General features: G+C 42.6%; 2 protein-coding genes across 2 annotated transcripts; both read left to right on the forward strand.

Annotated features, from left to right (window-relative positions):
• The first annotated feature begins 1486 nt into the window (after positions 1 to 1486).
• On the forward strand, positions 1487 to 5735 carry soul5 (heme-binding protein soul5). Its single transcript, XM_061700688.1, has 6 exons — positions 1487 to 1555; positions 2629 to 2710; positions 2796 to 2916; positions 3469 to 3608; positions 4068 to 4231; positions 5442 to 5735. The coding sequence occupies exons 2-6, from the start codon at positions 2642 to 2644 to the stop codon at positions 5527 to 5529; spliced, it is 582 nt and encodes a 193-aa protein (XP_061556672.1). The 5' UTR covers positions 1487 to 1555; positions 2629 to 2641; the 3' UTR covers positions 5530 to 5735.
• A 1192-nt stretch (positions 5736 to 6927) lies between these two features.
• Positions 6928 to 12291, forward strand: nr5a5 (nuclear receptor subfamily 5, group A, member 5). Its single transcript, XM_061700953.1, has 8 exons — positions 6928 to 6994; positions 7069 to 7152; positions 8757 to 8872; positions 8941 to 9082; positions 9691 to 10400; positions 10968 to 11087; positions 11174 to 11321; positions 12044 to 12291. The coding sequence occupies exons 1-8, from the start codon at positions 6928 to 6930 to the stop codon at positions 12289 to 12291; spliced, it is 1635 nt and encodes a 544-aa protein (XP_061556937.1).
• The last annotated feature ends 70 nt before the right edge of the window (positions 12292 to 12361 follow it).

Raw genomic sequence — 12361 nt, forward strand, 5'->3', positions numbered from 1 at the left:
GTTCTCTAGTGGTCGTGCTGTGGCAAATCAAAATGAAAAACCAAGTGTAATTCCATGTTTTTTTTTTGGTCATTTGTCTTACAAGAGCGAATGTGACAGGACTTTTGTGTTCCAGTGTGGGAACACACTGCTTAATCTTGTTGTTGTGAGTGAACACAAAAGAAGGTATCATTGTAGACCATGAAAAACAAAAGCTTCAATACAAGTGCTTCTCTCCACACAGTCATTATGCAGGTCAGATTTTACACGTCATTGTTGGCCCCAAGCTTATCATTTGGAAAAGATGTCTGTTGAGTAACTACAAACTTATGTACAATTAAGAAATGTAAATTAGTTATATTTTGTATATCCAGGTTGTGCCAAAAGTTACTATTCACTTATTTTTGTTCTATTTCGTGTCAGGTATCATTTGGACAAGCGTGGTCATCAGCATTTAACAGCTTAGGCTATGTAGTTTTTTCAAGCATATCATTGCTCGCTTGCACATTGCTTGGCAATTTACACGGGCGCGACATTGCAAAATTGCCACCTGGCAAGACGTTTTTCTGTCCCCAACTGCAGTTCCGCGCCAGTATGAGAAGCTTTGTGGCATAATACAGTATTACGCTATCCATGGCAAATTTCTTGAAATAGGATTTGTTCTTGACAAATCATCAGTTGCGTGCCAAGGGGCTGGGCGTCCACCTGTAAGGGGGCATCCAATGGGCATGGCCCACATCCCAAAAACATGCGTGGTAGGTTGATTGAAGACTCTAAATTGTCTGTAGGTGTGAATGTGAGTACGAATGGTTGTTTGTCTCTATGTGCCCTGCGATTGGCTGGCGACCGGTTCAGGGTGTACCCCGCCGAAAATAGCTGGGATAGGCTTCAGCAGCCCGCGACCCTTAGTGAGGATGAGCGGTAAAGAAAATGGATGGATGGATGGATATACAATTCCAAGTGCAAGCCTGTGTTCCATACAAAAAAAGTTAGATTTAAGTTGTGTCCAACGTGACCGCATTGCCCGTTCAGTGGTCCGCAAAAGTATTCACAGTAGAAAATTAGTAGAAGAATGGTGTACAAGTACAATGGATGGCAATGAGGCTGTGTAGTGTTGCACGTGTTGTGTGCAGTGTGTGTGTGTGTTGCTTTTTTTCCTTCTGGTATTGTCTGGACTTTCAGGGTGTGGTCACATTTCCTTTTATAACTTGTCTTGGGATCTTGTTTTGCGCCACTGCACCAAACAATCTGCCACCATGTAAGTATTCAACGCATTCTTGTCGTGGGTGAACTGCAACATCATGCCGCATGACTAAGTACCTCTGTATTTCTCTAGATGAACAGAAAAGGATGTTCTAGTTGAGGGAAAGACTTTTTTTTTTTTTTTTTTTTTTACTCTTTTTGTCCCAGGTTTCTGCTTGCAGGACTTGTTGGCTGCCTGCTATCCCTCACAGCGGAGGCCAGAGTTGGGTAAGAACATTTCCAAGACATTGGGTCATTGTGTCATCATACAAGAGGATGTATTGACAAACTAGTGCCACGTCTGGAAAGCCTGCTATGATGCCTTTAATTTGAGGTAAAATACTACAGTGGTGCTTTCAGATACGAGTTCAATTTGTTCATTGACTACGCTTGGAACTCAAAACACTCGTATCTCAAATCATCGTTTGCCACTGGAATGAATGGAAATGCCATTAATCCGTTCCAGCCTCCCAAATAACAACGAACGTTAGTAATGTGTATTTTAATAATTCAAATATCACCCTGAAATATAGTACTTTTAAAAATATTTAGTAATGAAATACTTAAGTAGAAATTGTGTAAAGAAATTTAAGTTTTTGCCACATTATTTGCTTCAATTTAATAGACTGTGCTGCTCCTTCTGGTGTGCATGCCTTGTCCATTTGGGGGCAGTATAATACAGACATACAGATATACTGAACACAGAGACTGTCTCAGCTCCTCAGTAAGCCACAATAGTGTTAGTTGTTCTTAACAGAGGATAAAGAATATATGCCTGTTTCCCCATTATGTGTTAGCAATAAGTTACTAGACTTATGTTTAGTTATGTGGTTGTTTTAAATACACAATATGTAATTCTCTTTGTTGTATCTTTAGTTTGTTACTAAACAAACTGGCAGTGGCAATAAACACATTAATCCTCTTTTTGGAAGAATCGTTCACTATCTTCCAAACTGCTGCTTGTTGTGCAGTGAGCTGAGTTGCGTTCAAGGCCACAACTGAAATTTTTGCTCGGAAGTCAAAACAAAAAATCGTCTGAATGACGCCTCGTGTCTCGAAAAACTCATACAGTAAGATGGTTCAATTTTATCTTAAGACACCACTGTATGAGGTTTGCGGTTTTGTGTGGGGGAGGGGTGCAGAAGGAAAATTTCCCACCTTCAATTATGTTTTTCCCTGAGCAAAATTCACTTTGGTGGGTTTAGATACCCAACCAAACCTGGGGCCACCACCTCGTCCACCCACTTTGCACGCCACTGTCTCAGACCCTCACCTTGCATCTTTGACACGTGAAAAGCTCTCCAACCAAAGAACCTACGCCTTTTGTGCCGATTTGCGAGTCTGAGCGTGAAAAGCGAGACACAAAAGCACAGAAACACACAAAGCATCAGTGCATTGTCGCCACAGGAACTGCTCTGAGATGTCATTCTTTACCGAGACAAGCCAGTGTCTGATGTTTAAGGTCATCTGCAAGACTGACACGTATGAGGTGAGTGAGTAACAGGGTCACAGACGAAAACAAAACACGCTTGACATCGTCCACCGTGGCGTGACGGCCGTGTGTCTATCTCTAGGCGCGCCACTATGACGCTGCGAAGTGGGTGTCAACCACAGAGAGCTACTGGTCCATGGACATTGCCTGTATGAGAGCATTTATGCGGCTGTACAAGTACATCAGTGGTGAAAACGAGATGGGTGCGTGTATACTGCAAAATCCAGATCAAAAATGGTGCCTCTCCAAAGAGAATCAACAATATGTTTGTCATACATAGTGGATATAAAAAGTCTACACACCCCTGTTCAAATCAGTGTGAGCACAAAACCCTTCTGGATTCTGCTAGAAAGCAAAAGATAGGACATAAAAAGCCTACGAGAACAGCTGGAATTTATTTGGGGTTAATCAGAGGCATTTTAAATGGTGGCAGGATTGTCCTGACTCCCTTTTAACATGAGTCTGAATGCAATTGGTTAATTCTGAACACAGCCACATCCCAGTTATAAAAGTGCACACCCCAGTGCAACCATATTATTTCAATTGTTTATTTTTCCTTCCCCTTTCTATTTTTTTTTTCATTTGCATTGTAAAGGTTAAGTCACGGTAATGGCAGAAAAAAGTTTTGAAATGATTTATCTTGGTCTTATTTTTCACTAAAACCTGGCATGCGAACATGGGTGTGAAGACTTTTTATATTCAGAGTAACACTGTTCTGCTTCAATTCGCTCGTGTGTGATTTTGTTCATCTCCAGGACAAAAGATTCAAATGACGACACCTGTCGTGGTCAAGATGGGCGAAAAGAAGTGGTTTTGGCAAACAAAAGAATTCACAGTGAGCTTTTTGCTGCCCCGGGAGCACCTGGCCAATCCTCCAGTGCCTACGAACGACAAGGTAACGTGTCGCTCTCGGAGAAAGTCAAGGCTTGAAAGAAATCTCCATATTTGTGCTCACTGCTGTAATACTCGGTGGCGTACTCGAGCTGACAAACTGTACACCACACACATTAACCATATCTACGACTGACCTGCGAGAGGCAGCATTGTGCCAAAGAGTGTCAAGAAGAAATTGAAGAAGTTTAGCTCCTCTGGTAACTACATTGTGGATTTAGGATTGTAAATATTAAACAGGTTTAACATTTACAATTGTCTGCTCTTACTGTTTTCCAGAGGAGAGCAGAGAGGGAAAAAATCTTGTCTTAACAGACCGCACACCACAGGCTAATCGTTCGGCATAATTTTACAGAGACATCCAATCAGGCCTTTGTTGACTTGATCGAAATGGAGGGAAAATTCAGCAATTTGCCCAATTGTCAATACGTGTGTACCCCGCTTAAGTGACAATGGCTCGCAGGTGTTCCTCAGTGAGTCGCCTGCTCAAAATGTGTACGTGCGGACCTACAGCGGGTGGATGAACTCGCTGAGTGACTGTCATGAAAATGAAGCGCTGATGTACGACCTGATGAAGAATGCCGCTTCGTTCAAAGAAGACTGCCACTTTGGCGTTGGATATAACAGGTGATTTTCTTTTGTATAGGTCGACACTAGGGCTGCACGATATTGGGGAAAAAAATGACATTGCGATTTTTTTTGAAAATCATCGATATATATATTGCAATGTGAAATAATACAGGATCAGTGTTGGGAAAGGTCTTTTTCTACGTGAACTACTTCAAAGTTCAGTTTGTCGTTCCAAAAATGAACTAGTTGAGTTCATGGTTCATAAGTCAAAATTTTGAACTAAGTTCACCAGTCCAAAAACAAACTAGTTCATAGGTTTTTTTTCCTAATATGTTGCTGACGGGCTATTACCCTCAATATACTGGCAATACATTTCCCCATTGTTGCCACCCATTCAGTCCACACTGGTAGCCAGCTGCAGCTTACACCCTACAATCTCAAAAACATGAGAAAAAAAACGTGCTGGTTGAATTGTGTTTTTTTAAATGAATTAAACCAAAACAGGACTTTGGTCCCTAATGTGCAAACAAAAACATGAAACAGTATGACAGGAACAATGGTGATAGGACATTGATAACTTTGGATTTCTCGCAGCTCTGGCTGACCATATTAACAAAATAATTCATCTATTCTTATAAACAAACTCAATTCCAAATTATCGCAGTGTGATTGTACAGTGTTTTAACTAAAGCATTCTGATACAAATAATAATTTTCAGAGTAATCCATTTTTACAATTATGTATTGTAATACAAAAGAACACATTCACTCTCATTTATGCAGCATCCCTGAACGCACCTCGCGCACTCACGAAGCAGCCGCGTGCCTGCCTAGTTTCATTCTGAAGAGCCACATCGGAAATGCAGCAAGTGTACAAGCGTTTAATCTTTTGAGCGTCTCCAAACACGTCCCTCTGCTGGTCACTTTTAATATTACAGTTGATTCGCTGTATTTAACAGTACACCAACTTCGCAGCTGACTCTGCGATGTGACTATTGCGCAGACGTACATTGCGATGACAATGCTCAAACAAAATATCATACAGCCCTAGTCAACACACATTTGAATGATCAGGATGACTTGTGTATTGCAGTGATTTTGAAAGTGTGGTATTCCCTCTAGGGGTGTGCAAAATGATCACTGCATAAGTACAGTTCGCTTGTATTTAACTTTCTAGTACAATGCATTTAATATTTTAGAATTGTTTATACTTTTTAGGAATAAAACCTGTCTTGATTTTGTATGTGCATGCACATGCGTGTGTGCAGCCCCTGGACAATGTTCAATAGGCGCAACGAGGTGTGGTTGATGATAGAGGACGACCCCGTGTGTTCCAGCAGTGAAGAACTGGACTGATGCATCGAATTTCATCGCACAGGGTGTGCCAAAAACAAAAAAACAAAGGCATGTTGTAGCTTTAAGACACCCAGCAGCATATATTAGAGATTGGTTCTGCATTTGAGGAGAAATTAAAAAAAATAAAATAAAATAAAATAAATAAAAAAAGTTTTTTTTTCTTTTCTTTCCCCCAGATAGTAATCAATAAAGTTACTAGTTTGCAAGTACTTCTTGTTATTTTGAAGTGTGAAATATAATAAATATAATGAGATGGAAGAGATTATAATTCCCAAAGATACTAATGCTCGGTTTCCAATTACATTGTTAACAATATAATTATTATTGTGGTGCCATTTGCAGTGGTGTTGACACCTACATAGATGGGGATAAATACAAAAATATACTTATAAATTACTATTATTATTATTATATACAGACAGTATCATTTAAAGGCAGATCTCTTTCAATTATGCAGGTGTACCTATTAAAGTGTCCAGTGTGTGTATTTGTTGATGCAGTTTTTTTCTGTTTGTTTGTTTTAAACTTACCATGTTCATGCCATATACTGTATTAAACGATGTTCGTTATCGGTAATATTTTTACACCTAGTTTTTTTTTTTTTACCGTGTTGTACTGATATATTTAAAATGCTAAAAAAAAGATAGATAAAATAATGAAGGCAGATATTTATTAAAGCACCTTTACTACTTTGTACTACGAATGAAGTGTATGGTGAGGTCAGCCGTTTTTTGCCACCAGATGTCGCCAAAAAGCTCAGTAAAGCACAGCAGAGTCTGTGTTGAATGAATGATAATTGGGCTTTTGTTGAGTTTGATCAGGAGGGGTGTCCCCAATTTTAAAAAGTGCACCATTTTTTTTTTTATTGGACTGTTTTCATACTGTGTGTCAAATCCCCCATACAAACGGCAATGATTTACATGCAGCGATACCAACAGAAAAACACGTCACGTAGCATTTATTTTGGTGGGGTGGGCGCGTTGCCACCCCTACAAGAAATGCCGCGGAGTGCGGCCGCCTATATTGCACATACCAGAAACCGCCAGTGAGCACACGTGTAGCATTTCTATCAGAGGGATCTTGAGAGTGACAAATTGTTTCGTAATGCACTTCCTTGGCGACTCCATAAACAACACCCAATACAAAGGAACGAAATTAAGATATGAAATCTGTGAATGGTCACAATTTGCAGCGGTGTGCAATTGAGTGTTATCTTATCAAGCCCCCAGCTCCAAAGAGAGATGACTCAGTGACTTCACTACAGAAACATTCCAGCAGGCGGCTATGTGACTGGGTGCCTAGCGGACGGACATAGGCTAGGAGTGCCAGTCAGGAGAGTTTTTTTTTTTTTTTTTTTTTTTTTTTTTTTTTTAAATACAACTACCGATCAAAGTCCGCATGTGGCCCTCGAACGGCTGTCAGTCCACTGGCAGTGCTCGGGGCTGCATGGCAGCCTTCCCGCAATGTGCGTCCGCTCCCCTTGTAGCTGAGACTATGAAGACCTGACCTCATCTGACCGTGGACCTGTTGCACCTGTAGACAGTATGGAGGACGTTCCTGATCTTGGATCCCGTATGGACAACTACCACGAAGACATCTTTCCTTTAGAAGGAGCATCAACGTGTGAGTAGGACCTGGGAACGTAACAGGGATCATTTCATTAGGTACACCAGCCCGATCCACACTCTCAAACCTGTATTGAACAATTGTAATGGTTATTACGGTGGTTGCAGTTTTCACTGCATCATAATGAGAGCTGTTCCTCTCCTTTTTTTTAACCCTCTCATGTAAGCCAAGCTTGCTGATGGCCTATGTCCTTAGAAGCATTATAGTCGTAAATAAGTAATGTAGCTAAATGAAGACCACGATATTAGAAATAGCTCCTCGTGCAGTTCTACACCACTGCAAACTCTGACCATAACACATTTAAATCGATACCTTTACTGACAGTCACGCGGAATATGATGAATATCGTTTATCATCATTTACTGTATGATGCAGGTGTACCTAATAATATAATATAAGTAGAGGGTGCCAAAATGGTTCAGATGGAAGTTCTAATGTGAATTATGTAAGTATCATAACTGTGATGACGCATGTCAAACTGAATGGAGCGACACGATAGTCTTATACTATTGATGGGACGATTCTCTTTATGGCATAGCAATAAAAGAAGCTGAATGGTGAACGGTTACAGCAAACCATTGTCTCCTATACTGATTAAACCTGCTATTATTTTCAGTAATTTACATTTTGGGATGCATCTGACACCTAATTAACAATATATCACGATGCTAAATTGTTTCCTTACCATCGCTACAATAACTACACGGCAGCTTTATGATTAGAGAAGGTGGAAGGTTCCATTGATACCACAGTGATTGCATATAACTTCTTATAACCCGTTTGAGATGAAGGTAATAACTAATTAAAGCAGCAGAGGAGCTGTTGTTTGACTACTAGTTTTAAAGAAGAACAAGTTTAGCAAGAGAACTCGTCCCATCCGTCCTTTTTCTATAAGAACCACTTTTGTCTAAGTCACAACTATCGAACCCAAGGCCCGGGGGCCAGATCCAGCCCACCACACTATTTTATGTGGCCTGTGAAAGTAAATCATGTGTCTCACCTGCCATGATTCTTGCTGTAATCTGTACCAAAATTTCAAATTGTCAAATGTCATAAATAATGTTAAGACCTTGCAAGCAATTATTTCTTACCAAACCCATTTTTACAGTAATTTGAACAAGACTTAAACAAGGTATGATCCTTGACTTCTGATTTTTAAAACTAGTGATCCATCAATTTGTTGTGTTATGTATTCATATAGTGAGGAGAATAAAAATTTCTGTGGTTTCAGTCATAACGGCCCTCTTTGGGAAACCGAAATACACTGTAGCCCGCAACAACAAAAAGTTTGACACCCCTGAAATTAAGTTCCTCAACTCACTTCAACATAGTTCCTTGGCACCAAGATGGCAGCAAAGCAACACTTTTATTGCTTTGGCTTATTCAAAAATGCTATTGCTATTGAAAAAAATGTGCCTTGGCTCAATAAAGGTTGGGAAACACTGGCACATAGAAAGCAGTTCCCATTAGAAAGTATGTGTTATCAATAGCTTGGAAGCTCATCAGTTCACAACTTATCTCAGCCTGTGATGCACACGCAAACCTTGTCCGCTCCAGCGTGTATCTTTGGACTTAGTTGTGTTTTCACTGTGCTTGCACAGCTCAGGAGCTCAGGAGGGCCGCGGACGCGAGGCCCGAGTCGGACGAGGGCTGTCCCGTGTGCGGAGACAAAATATCGGGGTACCACTACGGCCTGCTCACCTGCGAGAGCTGCAAGGTGAAGCAAACGACAGTAAACGTGGCGCCACAGTCAAGGCAGGACCCGTAACTGTGATGTCATCGCAGGGCTTCTTCAAACGCTCGGTGCAGAACGACAAACACTACACCTGCGCAGAGGGACAGAGCTGCCCCATGAACGTCTCGCAGAGGAAGCGCTGCCCCTTCTGCCGCTTCCAGAAGTGTCTGGCGGTGGGCATGAAGAAAGAAGGTAAGTCTTCAGCGTTTGCACTTTGCTCCTCCAATTTTGCTCCACTGACACGCATGTTCACTCCGCTGTATCTAAAAGCTCATAAAAAGCAACACGAGCACTGCCTGTAATGACCCAGTTTACATAAGATAACTTTATAGGGCAGAGGTAAGCCGTGCTCTTAAAAAAATAGCTGTGAGAGCTTTTCAGCTGAGTACACACTTACCAATTTTAACCAATTGTTTTTTTTTTTTTTTTTAAAAGATGAGCGACCTTTAATAGCAATCTAATTATGGGGCCACCGGTGATTCTTAACACACCGCACACCACAGAATAATAGCTCAAGATAATCTTTTACAGAGATCTGATAATCGGGCCTTTGGTCATTTTAATCGGAAAGGGGTGGGGGGGGGGGGGGGGGGGGAGTCACTCAAATCACTCTTAGCACTTCTCACACCACAGGATAATCTCTCACGATAATTTTCTAGCGACACCCAATAAACGGGCCTTTGCTTATTTTGATTGAGACGGCATGCTCCAATTTTTCCCAGTTGTCAGTATGCGTGTACCTCGCTTTGAAATGTCTTTAAAAGTGTGCACTCGGGTGTGTTTCATGCCCTGTGGGACAGCAGTGAGAGCGGACCGCATGCGAGGCGGCAGGAACAAGTTTGGGCCTTTCTACAGGCAGATGAAAGACCAAAAAGTGCATCCCAAGGCCAACGTCGCCCCCTATAGGTCCAAAATGGAACCGACGCAAAGGCTCTGGCCTGCAGCGTCCAATGACTGCCCGCTCATGTGCAACCACACCAGCACTCCCCTGCCCCCGGATGTTTTCCGTCAGTCGCACATGTATCCCTCCGGAATGGCACCCTTGCCTTTAGACTGCAGTGTGAGCGACGACAGGGTCGTCCCTCCTCTGCCGCTTCCCCAAACGTTCCCCGGTTACCGCTCGGAAGAACTACAAACGCCTCTGAGCTACAGCCCGACTCCTTCACACTACTCCGTGCACAGAACCCCAAGCAGCCCGTACACGTTACAAACCCCCTCGACGTCGCCGTGTTCAACCGTCACGCCCATCCCGCCGCCGCAAGGCCCCGTCGGCTTCCCGGCCGCCTGCGGCGCGTACCCACCGTCCGGCTTTCTCGCTCAGCTCCTGGAAGGGGAGCAGGACGAGAGCCAGCTGTGCGCCAAGGTGGTGGCTAGTCTGCAGAGGGAGCAGGCCAACCGGGGCAAGCACGACTGCCTCAACACGTTCAGCATCATGTGCAAAATGGCGGACCAGACTCTGTTTGGCCTGGTGGAGTGGTCCAGGAACAGTGCGCTCTTCAAGGAGCTCAAGGTGAACAGCTTTACTAATCATATCTGCAAAAACAATGTATTGTAGGTAGCTTTTTCACCATAGTTTCAGCAAAGCTCCTGAAGGTAAGCTAATTTACCTTAATTTACGTAGGTACGCTAACAGGTCAGCGTGAGGCTAGGGTTAAGCGCCCGCCATGACAAAGCCGTGCTGTGTGTGTGCCCGTGAGTTGATGATTGACACCTTGTCCATCACACCTTCTGTCTCTGTTTGGATGTTTTTCCTCGGACGTGGCGGTTTTTTAGGTCTAATTAAAGGTATAAGATGGGGCCGCAGAGGGCTGAATTTTGCACAGATCCTTTTCATACCGTACTACTATTAGGTCAGACTGAAAAAGAGAGATTTTTTTATTTTTAAATGACTAACTGACAAATATTAACACATTTGTGAGACCAGTTGAAGTGAAATAGGCCTTTTGTTGCTTTACAGGAAATCCCACGTGTTGTAATTGTCATTTTTACAACCTAATGAGCTGTTTGACTTGTGTTTACTCAATGATAAATGTCAATCTAGTCATTAAATTGAGATACATGTTACTCTACCCAAAAGGTGGAGGACCAGATGGTTCTTCTGCAGAGTTGCTGGAGTGAGCTCCTGGTTCTGGACCACCTCTGCAGACAGGTGACCTACGGAAAAGAGGGTTGCATATATCTGGTCATGGGACAGCAGGTAACACGGGCCACCCGCAGTTAAACTTCATTGTGTGGGTGACAATCCCGAATCTTACGTGTGGATTTCATTCTCCTCCTCTCCAGATCGAGATGTCAACAATCATCTCTCAGGCGGGATCCACACTGAGCAGTTTGGTCACCAGAACGCAGGACTTAGTGTCCAAACTGAAGGCGCTCCACTTTGACAGGCACGAGTTTGTCTGTCTCAAATATTTGGTGCTTTTTAACCCTGGTGAGCTTTAAGTTCTTCAGAGAAGTGTGACTCCTCTACACAGGATTTCAATAAATTTGAGAATGATAATGCTGATGCATACACTACAGCATAGGCCTACCATCTAGCAAATCCAATCTACCGATTTTGCGCTCAAGCAATCTGGTGGCATTTTGGTGTTGAGGTGAGTTGAGGAGCTTCATTTAGACCAAAGAAGTCCTAAAAGTAGCGTGTAGTAGAGTATATTGCACATTTGTATTTAAAGCTTTAGAGAAAGTCACTTTGCAGTGTTAAAACTGCAACTTTGCATGTTCAGCTTCAACAAATTAGCAGGGCTACCAATAGTAAAGCTAGCATTAGCACAGTAGTAAACAAAGGGCTGCTACATTGATGGCATAGCTTAATTGCAATGGAGTTACGACAACACTAAATGCTTTTTGTCTTGAAGTTTGATTTTTTTTTAGGGGGGGGGGGGGGAATGTACTACCGATTAAAAATAAAAACAATTATACACCAGTTTAAAAAAATAAATAAAAACTAAGTGATAAACGTACCTATCAAGCAGAAATGTTGCCAACTCCACATTGCTTCTGAATCCTCATGAAAAGGGTTTCACCTGAGATTTCACCTGTAAGCCCAATATCCCTAACTTTTTAGCTGTGTATTTATTCTGTCACATTAGCGCGGAAGCTAAGAATGGTTGTCAATACAATGTGTGTGTGGTTTTTTTTTGTCTGGTGAAGATGTGAAGTCCGTGCAGAGTCGGCGGCAAGTGGAGCACACGCAGGAGCGGGTGAACAGGGCACTGATGGAGCACACCCAACGGACTCACCTGGGTCACTCGGACAAATTCGGCCAGTTGCTGCTGCGGCTGCCCGAGGTGCGCAGCATCAGCCTGCAGGTGGAGGAGTATTTGTACCAGCGCCACCTGCTGGGTGATTTGCCTTGTAACTCTCTGCTCACAGAGATGCTGCACACCAAATACAGCTGAGATCACAGGAAGACGACCAATTAAAATTGGGAGTTTTTCCTCTGATATTTACATGGCAACCACCTCAACC

The sequence above is a fragment of the Phycodurus eques genome, chromosome 16 (assembly GCF_024500275.1).
Source record: "Phycodurus eques isolate BA_2022a chromosome 16, UOR_Pequ_1.1, whole genome shotgun sequence".
NCBI classification, from domain to species: Eukaryota; Metazoa; Chordata; class Actinopteri; order Syngnathiformes; family Syngnathidae; genus Phycodurus; species Phycodurus eques.